This window comes from Leucoraja erinacea, chromosome 34, assembly GCF_028641065.1.
Source record: "Leucoraja erinacea ecotype New England chromosome 34, Leri_hhj_1, whole genome shotgun sequence".
In the NCBI taxonomy this organism is placed as follows: Eukaryota; Metazoa; Chordata; class Chondrichthyes; order Rajiformes; family Rajidae; genus Leucoraja; species Leucoraja erinaceus.
Window position 1 is genome coordinate 19452078 of NC_073410.1, and position 19826 is coordinate 19471903.

Below are 19826 nucleotides of genomic sequence, written 5' to 3' on the forward strand. Positions count from 1 at the left end.
CCTTGGAAAAAAGACTGTAAACATCCATGTCCCTCATGATTTTATTTATCTACTAGATCACCCTTCAGCCTCCAACACTCCAGGGAAAATAGAAACATAGAAAATAGGTGCAGGAGTAGGCCATTCGGCCCTTCGAGCCTGCACCGCCATTCAATATGATCATGGCTGATCATCCAACTCAGTATCCTGTACCTGCCTTCTCTCCATACACCCTGATCCCTTTAGCCACAAGGGCCACATCTTAACTCCCTCTTAAATATAGCCAATGAACTGGCCTCAACTACCTTCTGTGGCAGAGAGTTCCAGAGATTCACCAAGGCAAGGCAAGGCAAGTTTATTTGTATCGCACCTTTCAACAACAAGACAGGAAGCCAGTGTAAGGACCTCAGAACTGGAGTAATGTGATCTACTTTTTTGGTTTTAGTGAGGACTCGAGCAGCAGCATTCTGAATTAACTGCAGCTGTCTGATCGACTTTTTAGGGAGACCTGTAAAGACACTGTTACAATAGTCGAGCCTGCTGAAGATAAATGCATGGACAAGTTTTTCCAAATCCTGCTGAGACATAAGTCCTTTAATCCTTGATATATTCTTTAGGTGATAGTAGGCTGACTTTGTGACTGTTTTTATGTGGCTGTTGAAGTTCAGGTCTGAGTCTATGACTACTCCTAAGTTTCTGGCTTGCTTTGTTGTTTTTAGCATTACCATTTGAAGCTGGGTGCTAACTTTTAATCGTTCTTCCTTGGCTCCAAAAACAATTCTTTCAGTTTTGTCTTTGTTTAATTGGAGAAAATTCTGGTTCATCCAATCGTTGATTTGCTCAATGCATCTACTCGGTGTTTGTATTGGACTATAGTCTCCTGGTGATATTGTTATATAGATTTGTGTGTCGTCTGCGTAACTATGGTAACATAGTTTGATGTTTTTCATGATCTGAGCCAGTGGAAGCATGTAGATGTTAAACAGAAGAGGCCCCAGAATGGAGCCGTGGGGAACCCCACGTGTAATTTTTGCACGCTCTGATGTGTAATTACCTATAGACACAAAATAGTCCCTGTCCTTCAAGTAGGATTCAAACCATTTTAATGCTGTGCCCGAAAGTCCCACCCAGTTTTCCAGACGGTCTAGTAATATGTTGTGATCGACTGTGTCGAATGCAGCACTGAGATCTAGTAATACTAAGACTGAAATGTCATTGAAGACCTTAACAAGAGCCGTCTCGGTGCTGTGGTGTGGTCTAAATCCTGACTGGAAGACATCAAAACAGCTGTTCATTAACATGAAATTGTTCAGCTGCTTAAAAACAGCTTTTTCAATGATTTTACTGAGAAATGGGAGGTTTGATATTGGTCTATAATTGTTCAGTAGTGAATTGTCTAAGTTTTTCTTTTTTAAGAGAGGCTTGATAACAGCAGTTTTCAGGGCCTGTGGGAAGACACCTGAGAGAAGGGACGTGTTTACAATCTGTAGAAGATCTGAGGTCATGCAGTTTGATACACCTTTGAAAAGGCCTGTTGGTAGAATATCGAGGCAGCAGGAGGAGGATTTCAAATGTTGTATAATGTCCTCCAAGGTTTTATGGTTAATAACATAAAATTGTGTCATGGTATTTGAATTGATTATGTGGACACATGGACAACACATGTCCTGCACCTGATGTGGAGGCACTGACTGCTTGCACTAATTTTCTGAATTTTGTCTGTGAAGAAGGAGGCAAATTCATTCCAGGCCCTTGTGGAAAGCTGTTCTGGGGCTACTGACACAGGAGGGTTTGTTGGCCTGTCGATAGTAGTAAACAAGGCCCGTGCATTATTATTGTTTTTGGCAATGATGTCAGAGAAGAAGGATTGCCTTGCATGTCTCAGTTCCAAGTTGTAGATTCAAAGTCTTTCTTTATAGATGTAATAGTGAACCGGGAGATTTGTTTTCCGCCACCTACGTTCACTCTCTTTTTTCAATTTTTACCAACGTAGCGTTTCTCCATGGAGACTTCTTTTTGCCAGGGACCACTTTCACCTTAGTGGGTGCAATGGCATCAATAATATTTGTCATTTTCACATTGAAATTATCGACAAGCTCATTTACTGAGACCCAAGGGAGAGTGGGCGTGGAGGAGAAAGCCTGAATAAATGTTCCACTGGTGTTTTCTGTTATGTACCGTTTTGTGATTACTTTTCTTTAAACATTAGTCTGCACAGAGATAGCACTCTCAAAGAAAACACATGAATGATCAGAGAGGGCAGCATCAACCACAACAACCTTAGAAATGCTAACACCCTTGGACATGACTAAGTCCAGAGTGTGACCTTTGTTGTGTGTGGGCTCCGTCACATGCTGATTCAGTCCATAATTATCAATGACACAATGCAGTTCTTTAGTCCCTTTGTCATGGAGTTTGTCAACATGAATGTTAAAATCACCAACAATAACTACATAGTCAAAGTCAATACAGATTGTAGACAGTAGTTCAGAAAATTCGTCAAAAAAGGCTGCACAGTATTTAGGTGGCCTGCAGACATTTAGGAACATAACTCGGGAAGAAGAGTTCAACTTAACAGCCACATATTCAAAGGAGGCAAAGTTTCCATAAGATATCTGCTTGCATTGGAGGGAATCATTAAACAGAACAGCCACTCCTCCTCCTTTCTTATGCACTCTGGCCTCACATAAAACTGAAGTTGGGAGGAGTTGATTCAATAAGAACAGCAGCACTATTATTTTGATCTAACCAGGTTTCAGTTAAGAACAATCAAGATCGTGCCTGATAATAAAATCATTGATTAAAAATGTTTTTCCTGCCAAAGACCTGACATTTAATAAAGCTAGGTTTAGTGTGTTAAAATCATTATCTGCTGGCTGTGGTTGATGAGGAATGGGTGCTAAATTCGATAAATTAGCAGAATGAGTTGAGTGCGTCTTGTTTTGCTTTTTTCGTTTACTTATTAAGACTGGAACTGAGCAAGCTACCAGCGTATTGGGCCCCGACTTATCCTGGAAAAAGTCATGAGTGCAATCTGTCCTGTAGCCTGAGCCCAGCACATATCAGTTAGAGCTTGCTGTATTTTGTACACAAGTAACGGAATGTGCTGTACTGTATTCAGGCTGTTGTGACAGAGGATGATTCTGCCCTCGTTGCAGAGGTGGGGGTGGTGCAGGTCGTTCCTTTGGCGATTTTGCCAGAACTCGATGAGGACTTAGAGCCAATGGTGGGAGAGGGGGCAGTGGGGCATTTGAGGGACGGAACCTGGGAGTAGGGCGGGGTGTGAATTTGGTTCCAGCAGTGACCAGCTGTTTCATTTGGTCAGTGAACTCCAAGAGAGGGGAAGAGGGGGAAAGGGTGGGTATAGAGAAGGGTGACATGGATGGGATTTGGGGAGGGGAGGGAGGTGAATTTGTTGGTAAGGTGGGAGGTGGGGAATCTTCCTCTCTGCGCTGATGTCTGTCATGGCCAAAGCTCTCTTCATGCGGGGGCTGAACAGGCTCTCGTTCAGGGAGTTTTGTTTTGGCGTCTTCATGTTTTGATACCTCCTGTCTCCTGTCCTTGGCAGAGGGAACAGGTGGGTGACGCAGGAGATAAAATAGGTTTGACATGAAAAGTTGTATTCCCAGCCTGTTTAGGCATAGTCCAGCGGCTTTAAAAAGATGTCTGCGATCCCAGAAAAAGTTGAAATTGTCAATAAAAGTAACTGAAAGGAGGGCACATGCAGTTGAAAGCCATGTATTAAGACTCAACAGTCTTGAAAATTTCTCGACTACTTTTCCGACCGGCCCAGTGGCCCACTGATGGACACTTCAATGTTCAGACAGCTGACTGTGTTTAGCAGATCAATAAGGTCTTGCTTCAGAACTTCAGACTGCTGTTTCACAACATCATTTGACCCTATGTGCAATATTGTATATTTCACCGTTGGGTGCTCAGTCACGATATCCATGATTTTTTCTCTCATGTCAGTTACCATGTCCTTGGGGAAGCATAAACCTTTGGTGTTCTTACTGCAAAAGCTTCTCATATCTTTAACAGCAGAGTCACCCACAATCAGAGTCTCAGGCCCAGTCTTTAGCTTTTTCTGTAGCCTTTTACTTTCTGAGTTACTTTCAGCTCCTACCCCATTGTGAGCAGATGAAAAATGATCCAGGTTGTCAGACGGGGATCCAGGATCCTGCAGCAGGGGAGCATATCTGTTCTCCAGTGGTACACATTGTTGTTTAGGAGGTTTGTTGTTATTCCTCCCTTTAGCAGCGGTCCAGGGCTCTTTCCTGCTAGGAGCAGGGGTAGAAGAGGCGCTATGCCAGGGTGGTAAAGCAGGCCAGCCAGTCACATCACAAATCTCACTGCGCTGGGCTCTGCCTGTTAATCGCCCTCGCATTTCCCAGGGAGTTGATTTACTCTTAGGCTTAGCACCAAGAGAGTTCCGGGGATAACTTGTAGATTTATTACCCTGTACATGGTTCTCCTGTTTCTTTGTTGTGCTAACTAGCTGTGTGTTAGCATTATCTCGTCCACTGTTTTGAGTCCATGGTAAAGTGGTATCATTTCCACATTGTCCATTAACTTCCACATTCACTTCTAACCTGTGCATTTTAGTTTCCAGTACTGCAATCTTCTGTAGAAGTTTGTGGTAGTCATCTGCGGAGAAGGGAGGCACCTTGCTGCTAATTAGCTTTAGCTCCGTGTCAAGTCTCCCCACGTCTCACTTCAGGCTTGTGCGACTGGTAGGCCAAGCTTGCGCAGTACTAAGAAGGTCGTAAAAATGTTGAATTATGGCAATAGCCTGCTATCTACAAAAAATGTATATTCCCAGTGATTTATAAGTATCCCGTAGCCGCTGCTCGTAATTTATCACAGAAAAAAAGCAGGAATATCAGCAGAAAATTGCAAGCAGAGGCGAGAGCAAAGAGGAAAGCGTCTGCACTCGTAGCCCCGCCTCCTCAGAACTCTCTGTGTGAAAAATGTTTTTCTCATCTCGGTCCTAAACGATTTCCTCTTTATCCTTAAACTGTGACCCCTTGTCCTGGACTTCCCCAACATCGGGAACAATCTTCCTGCATCTAGCTGTCCAACCCCTTAAGAATTTTGTAAGTTTCTATAAGATCCCCCCTCAATCTTCTAAATTCTAGCGAGTACAAGCCGAGTCTAACCATGACACCCAGGTCTCATTGTATCTCCCCTTTTCCTAATCGGCCACCATTTAGATAATAGTCTACTTTCCTGTTTTTGCCACCAAATTGGATAACCTCACATTTATCCACATTATACTGCATCTGCCATGCATTTGCCCACTCACCCAGCCTATCCAAGTCACCTTGAAGCCTCCTAGTATCCTCCTCACAGCTAACACTGCCCCCCAGCTTCGTGTCATCCGCAAACTTGGAGATGTTGCATTCAATTCCCTCGTCCAAATCATTAATATATATTGTAAATAGCTGGGGTCCCAGCACTGAACAAAAACACATTTGCCAGAATCTTGTACATTGACCTCAGCTCAGCGTTTAACACCATCATCCCACAGAGACTTGTGGAGAAACTAACCCTGCTGGGCCTCAACACCACCCTGTGTCACTGGATCTTGGACTTTCTGACAGAGAGACCGCAGTCAGTCCGTGTTGGCAAGAACACTTTAGGCTCGATCACGTTGAGCACCGGCTCCCCTCAAGGCTGTGTGCTCAGCCCGCTGTTGTTCACATTGCTCACACATGACTGTGCTGCCAGATTCAGGGACAATAAGATCATAAAATTTGCGGATGACACAACAGTGGTGGGACTCATCAGCGGAGATGACGAATCAATGTACAGGGAGGAAGTAAAACAACTAGTGGACTGGTGCGGCAAAAATAATCCTAGAGTTAAATGTCGACAAAACTAAGGAGATGGTTGTCGACTTCAGGAGGGCGCAGCCAAAGCATACACCCCTCAACATCAGCGGCACTACAGTGGAGAGAGTGGAGAGCATAAAGTTCCTCGGTGTGCAAATTACAGACAGCCTCACCTGGTCCAGGAACACCACTGGGACCGTCAAACGGGCACATCAGCGACTGCACTTCCTGATGAAACTAAAACAGGCCTCACTCCCCACCAACATCGTCAGGACTTTCTACAGGGGTACGGTGGAGTCTGTACTCACTTACTGCATAAATACGTGGTACTCCACCTGCAACTGCTCGGACAGGAAGGCTCTGCAGAGGGTAGTGAGGGGAGCAGAGAGGATCATTGGCGTCTCCCTACCCTCGGTACAAGAACTGTTCCAGAGCCGCTGTCTGAAAAAAGCTCAGAGAATTGCTAAGGACAAACTGCACCACATCCACATAAACCTGGATCTCCTGCCATCAGGCAAGAGATATCGCAGCATCAAAGCCCGGAGTACAAGACTGCTAAACAGCTTCCTGCCACAGGCTGTGAGGCTGCTAAACAGTCACTCTGTATTCACAGTCACTTGATTCTGCGGCTGGCACGGACACTTTAATAACTGGCACTGGCCACTCAAATCAGCTGCCCCGGACATTTTTATGACTGGTTTATTGTATTTTAACATTGTGTTTTACCTGCTTTTAACTATTTATACTGTTCCATCAGGGACTGGATTGTTTTTAGTGTTATTATGTGTGAAATGTTTTAAATTTCATGTGCGATGCACCGCTATTCCCTGGGAAACGTCTTTTCATTTTGCACTGTACAACTGTTGCTTGCAAGATGACAATAAAGGTTGATTGATTGATTGATTGATTGACTGAGCCTTGCGGTACCCCACTAGTCACTCCCTGCCATTCTGAAAAGGACCCTTTTACTCCTACTCTTTGCTTCCTGTTTGCTAGTCAGTTCTCTATCCACATCAATACTGAACCCCCAATACCGTGTGCTTTAAGTTTGTATACTAATCTCTTATGTGGCACCTTGTCAAAAGCCTTCTGAAAGTCCAGATATAACACATCCACTGGTTCTCCCTTATCCACTCTACTAGTTACATCCTCGAAAAATTCTATAAGATTCGTCAGACATGATTTACCTTTCATAAATCCATGCTGACTTTGTCCAATGATTTCACCACTTTCCAAATGTGCTGCTATCCCATCTTTAATAACTGACTCTAGCAGTTTCCCCACTACCGATGTTAGACTGACTGGTCTGTAATTCCCCGTTTTCTCTCTCCCTCCCTTTTTTAAAAGTGGGGTTACATTAGCTACCCTCCAATCCTCAGGAACTACTCCAGAATCTAAAGAGTTTTGAAAAATTATCACTAATGCATCCACTATTTCTGGGGCTACTTCCTTAAGTACTCTGGGATGCAGCCTATCGGGCACTGGGGATTTATCGGCCTTTAATCCATTCAATTTACCTAACACCACTTCCCTGCTAACCTGGATTTCACTCAGTAACTCCATCTCATTTGACCCGCGGTCCCCTGCTATTACCGGCAGATTATTTATGTCTTCCTTAGTGAAGACCGAACCAAAGTCATTATTCAATTGGTCTGCCATGTCCTTGTTCCCCATGATCAATTCACCTGTTTCTGACTGCAAGGGACCTACATTTGATTTAACTAATATCTTTCTCTTCACATATCTATAAAAACTTTTGCAGTCAGTTTTTATGTTCTCTGACAGTTTTCTTTCATAATCTATTTTCCCTTTCTTAATTAAGCCCTTTGTCCTCTGCTGGATTCTGAATTTCTCCCAGTCCTCTGGTAGGCTGCTTTTTCTGGCTAATTTGTACGCTTCATCTTTTGTTTTGATACTATTCCCTGATTTCCCTTGTTATCCACGTATGCACAAATAAAACTACAACTAGACACAATTAAATCGAGCGCGGGGCTTTCTTTCACAGAGACCCGGGAACCGTTGGACCGAGTGGAGGAGGGTCAGGGTTGTGAGTATTTAAATCGAGCGCGGGGCTTTCTTTCACAGAGGCCCAGGAACCGTTGGAGTGAGTGGAGGAGGGTCAGCGCTGTGAGTATTTAAATCGAGCGCGGGGCTTTCTTTCACAGAGGCCCGGGAACCGTTGGAGCGAGTGGAGGAGGGTCAGGGCTTACCGAAATCTGTAACGTTCCACACTTCATAGGGAGGGTTCTGGTAGAAGCCGCTGATTGGTGGAAGCAGACTAGAGGAAGCAGCTGATTGGGTGCAACCTCAGGTTAGCATTTCTGCTTTCTGGTTAAAGGTACAGTGATTTAGTGAAGGTACAGTGAGCCAAGGGTACAGTGGGCTAAAGGTACAGTGCTTTTTGTTTATATAATAAAGGTACAGTTTAAAGGTCACGAGGGAGCAGCTGTTGTGAGTCAGATACCTGCTGATTTCTCCCAGCAGTTTCTATTGTATTATACTTGTATCGGATCCAGGGTAAGGTGGGAGAATTACAGTCGGAGCAGTGTACTGTTCTGGATGTCAGATGTGGGAGGTCATGGTGTCGGATGGCCCTCCAGACGTCCACATCTGCACCAGTTGCATCGAGATGGGGCTCCTAAGGGACCGTATTAGGATCGGAGTGGCGGCGCGGCTCTGGGTGCAGCGGCTTACCGGCGGTCTCGTTGTCTTTGTGTTTTTTATGTTGTTTATTTTGTTTGTTTAGTCTAGTTTTTGGTTTTAGCTTGTGTTTTTTGGGGGGGGGGGGGTTGAAACGGGGTTTGCACTCTCTCCCTGCAGGGAATACGACCTTTTTGTCGTATTCCCCTTCTCTGCCTCCGTCTGTGCTGAGGCCTAACGGAGCTGACGACCTCGAGGCTCCAGAGGCAGAGCCCGCCAGGACTTGCTCTGAGCTCGCTCCCGTGAGGGTGGTCCGGCTCAGGGCTGGAAGAGGTTGGGACGCTCCCGTGAGGACGGCCAGCCCGAGGGTGGAACGAGGCTCCCGTCAGAGCGGCCGAGCTCGGGAAGGTGTGGGGCTGGCAGCCCGAGGGAGGTTCGGCGCCCAAGTCGGGGCGGCCCGGTCCGGGGGGAGAAGCGACGCCCAAGTCGAGGCAGCCCGGTCCGGGGGAGGTTCGGCACCCAAGTCGGGGCGGCCCGGTCCAGGGGAGGTTCGGTGCCCAAGTCGGGGCGGCCCGGTCCGGGGGAGGTTCGGCGCCCAAGTCAGGGCGGCCCGGTCCGGGGGAGGTTCGGCGCCCATATCGGGGCGGCCCGGTCCGGGGGAGGTTCGGCGCCCGTGTCGGGGCGGCCCAGCCCGAGGCTGAAGACGGCACAGTACTCACGTGAAGGTGGCTGGGACGGTGTTCTGGCGGCGGTGGCCTGAGTCCGGGGTTCGGCCGCGGGCCAGCAGCTGCTTCTGCAGAACTGGTGGGCGGCAGCTTCAACCACCCCGGGCCGCGGTGTTTGAGCCGCGGGACTGTTCTTAACATTGCCCGGGGGGGGGGGGGGGGGGGGGCATCGCCCCAGCGCAGAGGGAGAAGAGGAGGGAAGAGACTGCGACCTAAGACTTTTGCCTCCATCACAGTGAGGAGATGCTGGGTGGACTCACTGTGGTGGATGTTAATGTGTGTTTATTGTTGTTTTATTGTATGGTATTATATGTATGACTGCTGCAATTTCGTTCAGATTTCTGAATGACAATAAAAGGCTATCTATCTATCTATCCTGGAGCAGCAGCTCGGTGACCTCTGTCTGGTCAGGGAGAGTGATAGAGAGGAGTTATAGGGAGGTGGTCACTCCAAAACCACGGGAGAGAGACATGTGGGTCACGCTAAGGAAGGGCAAGGGGCAGAGGCAGGGACGAGTGAGTACTCCAATGTTGGTACACCTTGCAAATAAGTACTCCTGTTTTAGTACGGATGGGGGTGACAGCCTGCCAGCACGGAGACCGGCCCTGTTGCTCCGAAAGGTAGGGACAAAATAAAGAGGGCAATAGTAATTGGGGACTATATTGTTAGGGGGTCGGATAGGCGATTCTGTGGACGCAGTCGGGAGACCAGGATGGTGGTCTGCCTCCCTGGTGCCAAGGTCTCGGACGTGTCTCAACGCGTCCAAGATATCCTGAAATCAGAGGGAGAGGAGCCTGAGGTTGTGGTACATATAGGTACCAATGACATAGGTAAAAAAAGGGAAGAGGTCCTGAAGGGAGGATTTAGGGAGTTGGGAGGAGAGTTAAGAAAAAGGACAAAAAAGGCAACAATCTCAGGATTACTGCCTGTGCCACGTGACAGTGAGAGTAGGAATGGAGCGAGGTGGAGGATAAATGCGTGGCTGAAAGACTGGTGCAGAGGGCAGGGATTCAAGTTTCTGGATCATTGGGACTTCTTTTGGGGAAGGTGGGACCTGTACAGAAAGGATGGGTTGCACTTGAACCCGAGGGGGACCAATATCCTGGCGGGGAAATTTGCAAAGGCTACTGGGGAGACTTTAAACTAGAATGGTTGGGGCGAGGGACTCAAATAGAGAAAGCTAGTAGACAGAATGGGAGGCAGGAAGCAGAAAAGGGAAGCACTCGGACACAAGAGGAGAAAGAAGAAAAAGGAAATAAACAGAGAATAAGAGGCGGGGGGTTTCTTAAATGTGCATATTTTAATGCTAGGAGCATTGTAAGAAAGGTGGATGAGCTTATAGTCTGGATAGACACCTGGAAGTATAATGTTGTGGCGATCAGTGAAACATGGTTGCAGGAGGGCTGTGATTGGAAACTAAATATTCCAGGATTTCGTTGCTTCAGGTGTGATAGAATTGGAGGGGCAAGAGGTGGAGGTGTTGCATTGCTAGTCAGGGAAGATATTACAGCAGTGCTTTGGCAGGGTAGATTGGAGGGCTCATCTAGGGAGGCTATTTGGGTGGAACTGAGAAGTGGGAAAGGTGTAGCAACACTTATAGGGGTGTATTATAGACCGCCAAATGGGGATCGAGAATTGGAAGAGCAAATATGTAAGGAGATAGCAGATATTAGTAGTAAGCACAAGGTAGTGATTGTGGGAGATTTCAACTTTCCACACATAGACTGGGAAACACATTCTGTAAATGGGCTGGATGGTTTGGAGTTTGTAAAATGTGTGCAGGATAGTTTTTTTGCAGCAATACATAGAGGTACCTACTAGAGGAGGGGCAGTGCTGGACCTCCTGTTAGGAAATGAGACGGGACAGGTGGCGGAGGTATGCGTTGGGGAGCACTTCGGGTCCAGTGATCAAAATACCATTAGTTTCAATATAATTATGGAGAGGATCAGAACTGGACCTGGGGTTGAGATTTTTGATTGGAGAAAGGCTAACTTTGATGAGATGCGAGATGATTTAAAAGGAGTGAACTGGGACATTTTGTTTTATGGGAAGGATGTTGACGTGGATAACAGAGTTGACGTGGATAAGCTTTTCCCACTGAGAGTAGGGAAGATTCAAACAAGGGGACATGACTTGAGAATTAAGGGACAGAGGTTTAGGGGTAACATGAGGGGGAACTTCTTTACTCAGAGAGTGGTGGCTGTGTGGAATGAGCTTCCAGTGGAGGTGGTGGGGGCAGGTTCGTTTTTATCATTTAAAAATAAATTGGATAGTTATATGGACGGGAAAGGTATGGAGGGTTATGGTCTGAAAGCAGGTGTATGGGACTAGGGGAGAATACGTGTTCGGCACGGACTAGAAGGGTCGAGATGGCCTGTTTCCGTGCTGTAATTGTTATATGGTTATATGGTTATGATGTAGAAGAGAAATGGAGGACATTTAAAGGGGAAATGTTAAGAGTACAGAATCTTTATGTTCCTGTTCGGTTGAAAGGAAACAGTAAAAATTGGAAAGAGCCCTGGTTTTCAAGGGAAATTGGACATCTTGTTCGGAAAAAGAGGGAGATCTACAATAATTATAGGCAGCATGAAGTAAATGAGGTGCTTGAGGAGTATAAGGAATGTAAAAAGAATCTTAAGAAATAAATTAGAAAAGCTAAAAGATATGAGGTTGCTTTGGCAAGTAAGGTGAAAGTAAATCCAAGGGGTTTCTACAGCTATATTAATTGCAAAAGGATAACGAGGGATAAAATTGGTCCATTGGAGAGACAGAGTGGACAGCTATCTGCAGAGCCAAAAGAGATGGGGGAGATATTGAACGATTTATTTTCTTCGGTATTCACCAAGGAGAAGGATATTGAATTATGTGAGGTAACGGAAACTAGTAGAGTAGCTATGGATACTATGAGTTTCAAAGTAAAAGAAGTACTGACACTTTTGAAAAATATAAAAGTGGATAAGTCTCCAGGTCCTGACAGGATATTCCCTAGGACATTGAGGGAAGTTAGTGTAGAAATAGCCGGGTCTATGACAGAAATATTTCAAATGTCATTAGAAACGGGAATAGTCCCCGAGGATTGGCGTACTGCGCATGTTGTTCCATTGTTTAAAAAGGGTTCTAAGAGTAAAACTAGCAATTATAGACCTGTTAGTTTGACTTCAGTGGTGGGAAAATTAATGGAAAAGATACTTAGAGATAATATATATAAGCATCTGGATAAATAGGGTCTGATTAGGAACAGTCAACTTGGATTTGTGCCTAGAAGGTCATGTTTGACTAATCTTCTAGAATTTTTTGAAGAGGCTACTAGGGAAATTGACGAGGGTAAAGCAGTGGATGTTGTCTATATGAACTTTAGTAAGGCCTTTGACAAGGTTTCTCATGGAAGGTTGGTTAAGAAGGTTCAACTGTTGGGTATAAATGCAGGAGTAGCAAGATGGATTCAACAGTGGCTGAATGGGAAACGCCAGAGGGTAATGGTGGATGGTTGTTTGTCGGGTTGGAGGCAGGTGACTAGTGGGGTGCCTCAGGGATCTGTGTTGGGTCATTTGTTGTTTGTCATGTACATCAATGATCTGGACGAAGGTGTGGTAAATCGGATTAGTAAGTATGCAGATGATACCAAGATAGGGGGTGTTGTGGATAATGAAGAGGATTTCCAAAGTTTACAGAGTGATTTAGGCCATTTGGAAGAATGGGCTGAAAGATGGCAGATGGAGTTTAATGCTGATAAATGTGAGGTGCTACACCTTGGCAGGACAAATCAAAATAGGACGTACATGGTAAATGGTAGGGAATTGAAGAATACAGTTGAACAGAGGGATCTGGGAATAACCGTGCATAGTTCCTTGAAGGTAGAATCTCATATAGATAGGGTGGTAAAGAAAGCTTTTGGTATGCTAGCCTTTATAAATCAGAGCATTGAGTATAGAAGCTGGGATGTAATGTTAAAATTGTACAAGGCATTGGTGAGACCAAATCTGGAGTATGGTGTACAATTTTGGTCGCCCAATTATAGGAAGGATGTCAACAAAATAGAGAGAGTACAGAGGAGATTCACTAGAATGTTGCCTGGGTTTCAACAACTAAATTACAGAGAAAGTTAGGTCTTTATTCTTTGGAGCGCAGAAGGTTAAGGGGGGACTTGATAGAGGTCTTTAAAATGATGAGAGGGATAAACAGAGTTGATGTGGACAAGCTTTTCCCTTTGAGAATAGGGAAGATTCAAACAAGAGGACATGACTTCAGAATTAAGGGACAGAAGTTTAGGGGTAACATGAGGGGGAACTTCTTGGTAGTGGAGAGTGGTAGCGGTGTGGAATGAGCTTCCAGTGGAAGTGGTGGAGGCAGGTTCGATGGTATCATTTAAAAATCAATTGGATAGGCATATGGATGAGAAGGGAATGGAGGGTTATGGTATGAGTGCAGGCAGGTGGGGACTAAGGGAAAATAATTGTTCGGCACGGACTTGTAGGGCCGAGATGGCCTGTTTCCATGCTGTGATTGTTATATGGTTATATAATACTCCAAGTGTGATCTAATCAATGTTTTATACAGTTGCATCATGATGTCCCAGTTCTTATACTTAGCTAGCCTCTGAGGGAAGTGCTAAATGCCTTTGTGACTACGCTATGTCATGCAGTCCATGCCTCTTCCCTGTTTCAGCTTTCTTCTCTCTCTCCCACTACCATCAGTCCAAAGAAGGGTCTTCACCCAAAATGTCACATCCATGTTCTCCAGGGATGTTGCCTGACCCGCTGAGTTACTCCAACATTTTGTGTTCTTTAGTCTATTAGCTGGCATATGTGTTTTTTTGTTTCTTCATGATTTTATTTACTTCTGCCAGGTCTCTCATCAATCTGCAGTGTTCAGAAACAATTATGTGGAGATGAAAGGGAGGTGGGAATCAGGATGATTTAGTTTAGTTTTTGTTTAAAGATACAGCACGGAAACACGTCCTTCAGCCCACCGAGTCCGTACGGACAAGTGATCTCCGCACACCAACATTATCCTACACGCACTAGGGACAATTCACTTATACCAGGCCAATTAACCTTCAAACCTGTATGTCTTTGGAGTGTGGGAGGAAACTGGAGGTCCTGGAGGAAACCCACGCAGGTCATGTGGAGAACGTGCAAACTCCGTAGAGACAGCACCCGTATTCAGGATCGAACCCAAGCGCTGCAAGGCAACAACTCTCCCGCTGCGCTGCCATTGTATCCAGACTTTGTCAAAGCTGACCACACATTCTTGCTCCAGTGTCTCTTCACCATCATACAACAGAGCGTTTCCACGCTGACCTTGCCAATGGTAGCAAGTGATGCGCCTGCACTGGTTTCAGGTGGTTTCATTGATCTCCTCGTGTTTCTAATCTGTGTCTTGTCCCAGACCCCACAAATGCATGCTGACAGTCTTTTGCCACCCATCACAACTGGGGGGACCTCATTGAACCATCTTTAGTCAGAGGGTAGTGAATCTGTGGAATTCATTGCCACAGACGGCTGTGGAGCCCATCAATGGGTCTTTTTAAGGTGGACACTGACAGATTCCTGTTTAGTGAGGGTGTCGAAGGTTATGGGGAGGAGAATGGGGTGGAGAGGGAAAGATAGATCAGCCATTATTGAATGGCGGAGTTGTCTCGATGGGCCACATAGCCTAATTCTGCTCCAATGACTTATGAACTGGCATCTGGTACCAGAGGAGAAGCAATTTCCTCAAATTAAGTATCGAAGGCAAAGTCATTCACCTATGAGCTTGTTCCCCATGCCTCCAGGCAGCAACAGCTGATTTTCATGGACTTGGCATTCCTGCAGAAGGTTTCTTCCATAGTGTCATTCCAGGCCACAAGGGTTTTGTTAAACAATGTGTGCTCCTTCCATTGTATTTTAATTTTATTTTCGGGATGTGAGTGTTGTTGGGAAGGCCAGCATTTATTACCCATCACCACTGGTGTGAGAAAAGTTGGCGTTGAGCCATCAGCGGGAACTGTTGCAGTGCTTCTGGCCAGGTGCGCCCATAGTTTAGTTTAGAGATAGTGCGGAAGCAGGCCCTTTGGTCCACTGAGTCCACACCGAACAGCGTTCCCCGCACATTAACACTATCCTACACCCACGAGGGACAATTTACACATACACCAAGCCAATTAACATATAAACCTATATATCTTTGGAGTGTGGGGGGAAACTGAAAATCTCAGAGGAAACCCACATGGTCCCGGGGAGAACGTACAAACTCCGTACAGACAGCACCCGTAGTCGGGATCAAACCTGAGTCTCTGGCGCTGCAAGGCAGCAACTATACCGCTGCGTCACCGTGCTGCCCATGCAACAGTACAATTGTACAACAGTGTTGTACGGGAGGAGTTCCAAAACTCAGACACAATGCTGATGGTGCATGGTGCATGCTGCAGCCACAGTGCTCCATGGTGCAGAGATGAGCATTTAGGGAGGTGATTACTTTGTCCCAGCTTCTTGAGACAATCTAAACCTGTCATCTTCGAGGCAAGTAGAGAGTGATACATTATTTGGCTGACGTTCACCTTGCAGATGGTAAAAAGCCTTTGAGTTGTGAGGAGGTGAGTTATCATAAGACACCTGGCCTCCTCATTGATCTTGTAGCTACAACATTCACGTGGTGCGTGCAGTTGAGTTTCTGGTTAAAGGTAGTTCCAGAGTACTCTGAACACTCTGGAATTTAGAAGGATGAGAGGGCATCTTATTGAATCATATAAGATTATTAAGGGTTTGGACAGGCTAGAGGCAGGAAACATGTTCCCGATGTTGGGGGAGTCCAGAACCAGGGGCCTCAGTTTAAAAATAAGGGGTAAGCCATTTAGAACAGAGATGAGGAAACACTTTTTCACGCAGAAAGTTGTGAGTATGGAATTCTTTGCCTCAGAGGAGTGGTGGAGGCCGTTTCTCCAGAAACTTTCAAGAGAGCTAGATAGGGCTCTTGAAGATAACGCAGTCAAGGGATAGAAACATAGAAAATAGGTGCAGGAGTAGGCCATTCGGCCCTTCGAGCCTGCACCGCCATTCAATATGATCATGGCTGATCATCCAACTCAGTATCCTGCTCCTGCCTTCTCTCCATACCCCTTGATCCCTTTAGCCACAAGGGCCACATCTAACTCCCTCTTAAATATAGCCAATGAACTGACCTCAACTACCTTCTGTGGCAGAGAATTCCAGAGATTCACCACTCTCTGTGTGAAAAAAGTTTTCCTCATCTCGGTCCTAAAAGATTTCCCCCTTATCCTTAAACTATGACCCCTTGTTCTGGACTTCCCTAACATCGGGAACAATCTTCCTGCATCTAGCATATGGGGAGAAGGGAGGAACGGGGTACTAATTGGGGATGATCAGCCATGATGACATTGAATGGCGGTGCTGGCTTGAAGGGCCGAATGGCCTACTCTTGCACCTATTGTCTATTGTCTAATATTGATGATGGGAGCTAGGCAAAGGTAATATCATTTTAAATTTTAAATACAGGTGGTTCTACCTACTTTTATTGGATCTGATCATTGTGGCACATTTGTAGTATGAATGTTACTTGCATGAAGCAAGAAACTGGATGTTGCCTCTCTCTTCAGTTTCAGTTTAGTTTATTGTCCCGTGTACCGAGGTACAGTGAAAAACTTTAGTTGCGTGCTTACCAGTCAGCGGAAAAACAATACATGATTACAATCGAACCATTTATAGTGTATCCCTGTCGCACAGGCTTGGTCCCCCAACGCAATATTCCACCACTCACCCATAGCCCCCAACTGCACAGGCGTGGCTCATTTCCCATCTCCAGCACTCTTTCCCTATCCTCTTCACCCTTCCTCTCCTTTCCCCCACCTCCAGTCACTCCCTCCCTCCATAACTCCGCTCCCCTCCCTCCCCCCTCCTATCCATCTTTCCCTCACATCCCCCAATCCACCCCACTATCCCTCCTCACTTCCCCCACTGCCCTCCTCTCCCTCTATTCCCATCTCCCTCTATTCCCCTCTCCCTCCTCTGCCTCTATCCCCTCTCCTCCCCCACTCTTCTTCTCTAGGATCTCGAGGTTGCAGCTCCTCTCCATTCTTACTTGCCCCGGAGGAGCATCAGCAGTCGGAGCCCTTAGAGCCAGGCCTTCGATCGACAGCTTGGCCTGGAAGCACCAGCAGCTACGGCCGCATGGGCATGTGGGCGGGGCACGCGATGGTTAGAGAGCGCGGAGAAAAGATGGGGGAACAGCCATGGGGGAAAGGTGGTATCACGGGGGGGGGGGACAGGAGTCCGCGGGGTGGGCCAGTGGGTAAAGGGCTGGTGCAGCGGGGCGTTGCAATGGTGGTGCATTTGGGACTCACAGCGGGCGCTGGACGCTCTCCTCTGCCGGGATCAGACTCTCCGCTTTTCGTTTGGTGACATCTCCGAAAATTGTGTCCGGTTGGAGACCTCCTCCAGCCCCCGCAGCATCCCTCAGCTCCAGTAAAGATGCGATGGTGCAGGAAGGGGCGGACCATCTCAGGGAGTGACAAGGGAACAGACCAATCTGCGCAGCGCTGACTGGCAGGAGAGGAGACCGATCTGCGCACACGCGTTTTTTAATGATTTTAAACGTCGCTAACTTTTATAATATACCACCGATCGGAACGAAACATGTTGCACTGGCAGCACAGGTGAACGGTGAGCGAGCTGACAAAAATAGTAACACCGCGCAAACCGGAAGAGCACAAGATCAGAGGATAGGTAGGTAGGTAGATAGATAGATAGATAGATAGATAGATAGATAGATAGATAGATAGATAGATAGATAGATAGATAGATAGATGTCAGAGATTCACAACTCTCTGGGTGAAAAGTTTTTCCTCATCTCGTTCCTAAAAGGCTTACTGCTTATTCTTAAACTGTGACCCCTGGTTCTGGACTCCCCCAACATCGGGAACATTTTTCCTGCATCTTGCCTGTCCAACCCCTTAAGAATTTTATATGTTTCTATAAGATCCCATCTCATCCTTCTAAATTCCAGGGAATATAAGTCCAGTCGATCCATTCTTTCATCATATGTCTGTCCCACCATCCTGGGAATTAACCTAGTGAACCTATGCTGCACTCCCCTCAATAGCAAGAATGTCTTTCCTCACATTAGGAGACCAAACAAAACTGCACACAATACTCCAGGAGTGGTCTCACCAGGGCCCTATACAGCTGCGGTAGGACTTCCTGCTCCTATACTTAAATCTATACTTTATTCCCTGATCGTGGGAGGCTGAGAGATGACCATATGGAGTATATAAAATCAGGAGGTACATAAGGTGGTGGTCACAATATTTACCTCAGTGTGGGGAGTCCACAACTAACTTTAAGATGAGAGGGGAAAGATTTAAAAAGGACCAGAGAGGCAACTTTTTGGTGCGGGGGGGGGGGGGGGGGGGGGGGGGGGGGGGGGGGGGGGGGGGGGGGGGGGGGGGGGCTAGAGGAAGGTACAATTACAATATTTTAAACACATTTGGATAGTTATATGAATAGTTAGACAAGCATTAGTGGGACATCGACCAACCATAGGAAAATGGGACTAGTTTGGATAGACATCTTGGTCACCGTGGGTCGATCTGCTTCTGTGCTGTATAACTCCATGACTGTGTGAAATATCATTAAAAAAAGTCAAAGACTGGGCAAGGCACAATGGCGAGTTGTTGCCTTACAGACCGGGGTTCGGTCCCGGCTACAGGTGCTGTCTGTACGGAGTTTGCACTTCTTCCTGTGACCATTTGGGGTTTCATTCTGGTGCTCCGGTTTCCTGCAGAAATCGTCTCATGGACAGTTTCCTTATATAGCCCAGGGACTGCCTGTAACTCTACCAGGTCCCCTTCAGCCACCTTTACTCCAAGGAAAACATGCACAGCTAGGGCGGCATGGGGGTACAGCCGTAGAGTTGCTGCCTTACAGCGCCAGAGAACCAGGTTCGATCCTGACTGCAGGTGCTGTCTATACGGAGTTTACACATTCTCGCTGTGGAGTTTCTTCAGGTGTTCCAGTTTCCTTCTACATTCCAAAGAAGTGCAGATTAGTAGGCTAATTGGCTTCTGTAATTTGTCCCTAATGTGCAGGATAGAACTAGTGATCGATGGTCGGCACGGATTCGGTGGGCTGAAGGGCCAGTTTCCATGTTGTATCTATAAACTAAACAGGAAAACAAAAGGGACAAACTGACATTCAAACCCATACAATACTTACTCAATTTTCTCAGGCATTGGAGAGCTTCTCTGATTACAGGGAAATCCTTGGATCCGTAAAACCTTTGGCCTCATCTGTACCATATCAAAATGTGTCTGTTGAACCTGTGCAAGAAATAAATATTGCAATGATTATTGTAATAATTAATTACATTTCGGATTTTCAATGCAGGAAAGCAGCCGCAATGGAGATTTGGCTAAATTGCCCACTGAACCAAAAAAGGTTGTTGGAAATAGCAGCCTGTGATCAATGAGGGCATTACATAAAATAAATCAGGAAGCATGGAGTAGGTATGTTGCAAAGCCTACCTGAAGCGTCGCTGAAAATCTGTCCCAGCCCGTGTGCGCAATTTTGGCGCCGTTTAGAGGGGGGCGGGTTTAAAACGCGATTTTCCCTAGGCTGTTCAAATCAAGGTTTTTCAGCCTAGGAACAAATCGCT

At 46.3% G+C, this 19826-nt stretch overlaps 1 protein-coding gene across 1 annotated transcript in view; it reads right to left on the reverse strand.

The window, feature by feature from the left end:
* LOC129713074 (primary cilium assembly protein FAM149B1-like) overlaps nucleotides 1-19826 on the reverse strand; it is a 201744-nt gene that overhangs the window by 37546 nt on the left and 144372 nt on the right. The window contains 1 exon segment of the mRNA XM_055661954.1: nucleotides 19388-19491. Within this exon segment, the coding sequence (XP_055517929.1) occupies nucleotides 19388-19491 (104 nt within the window).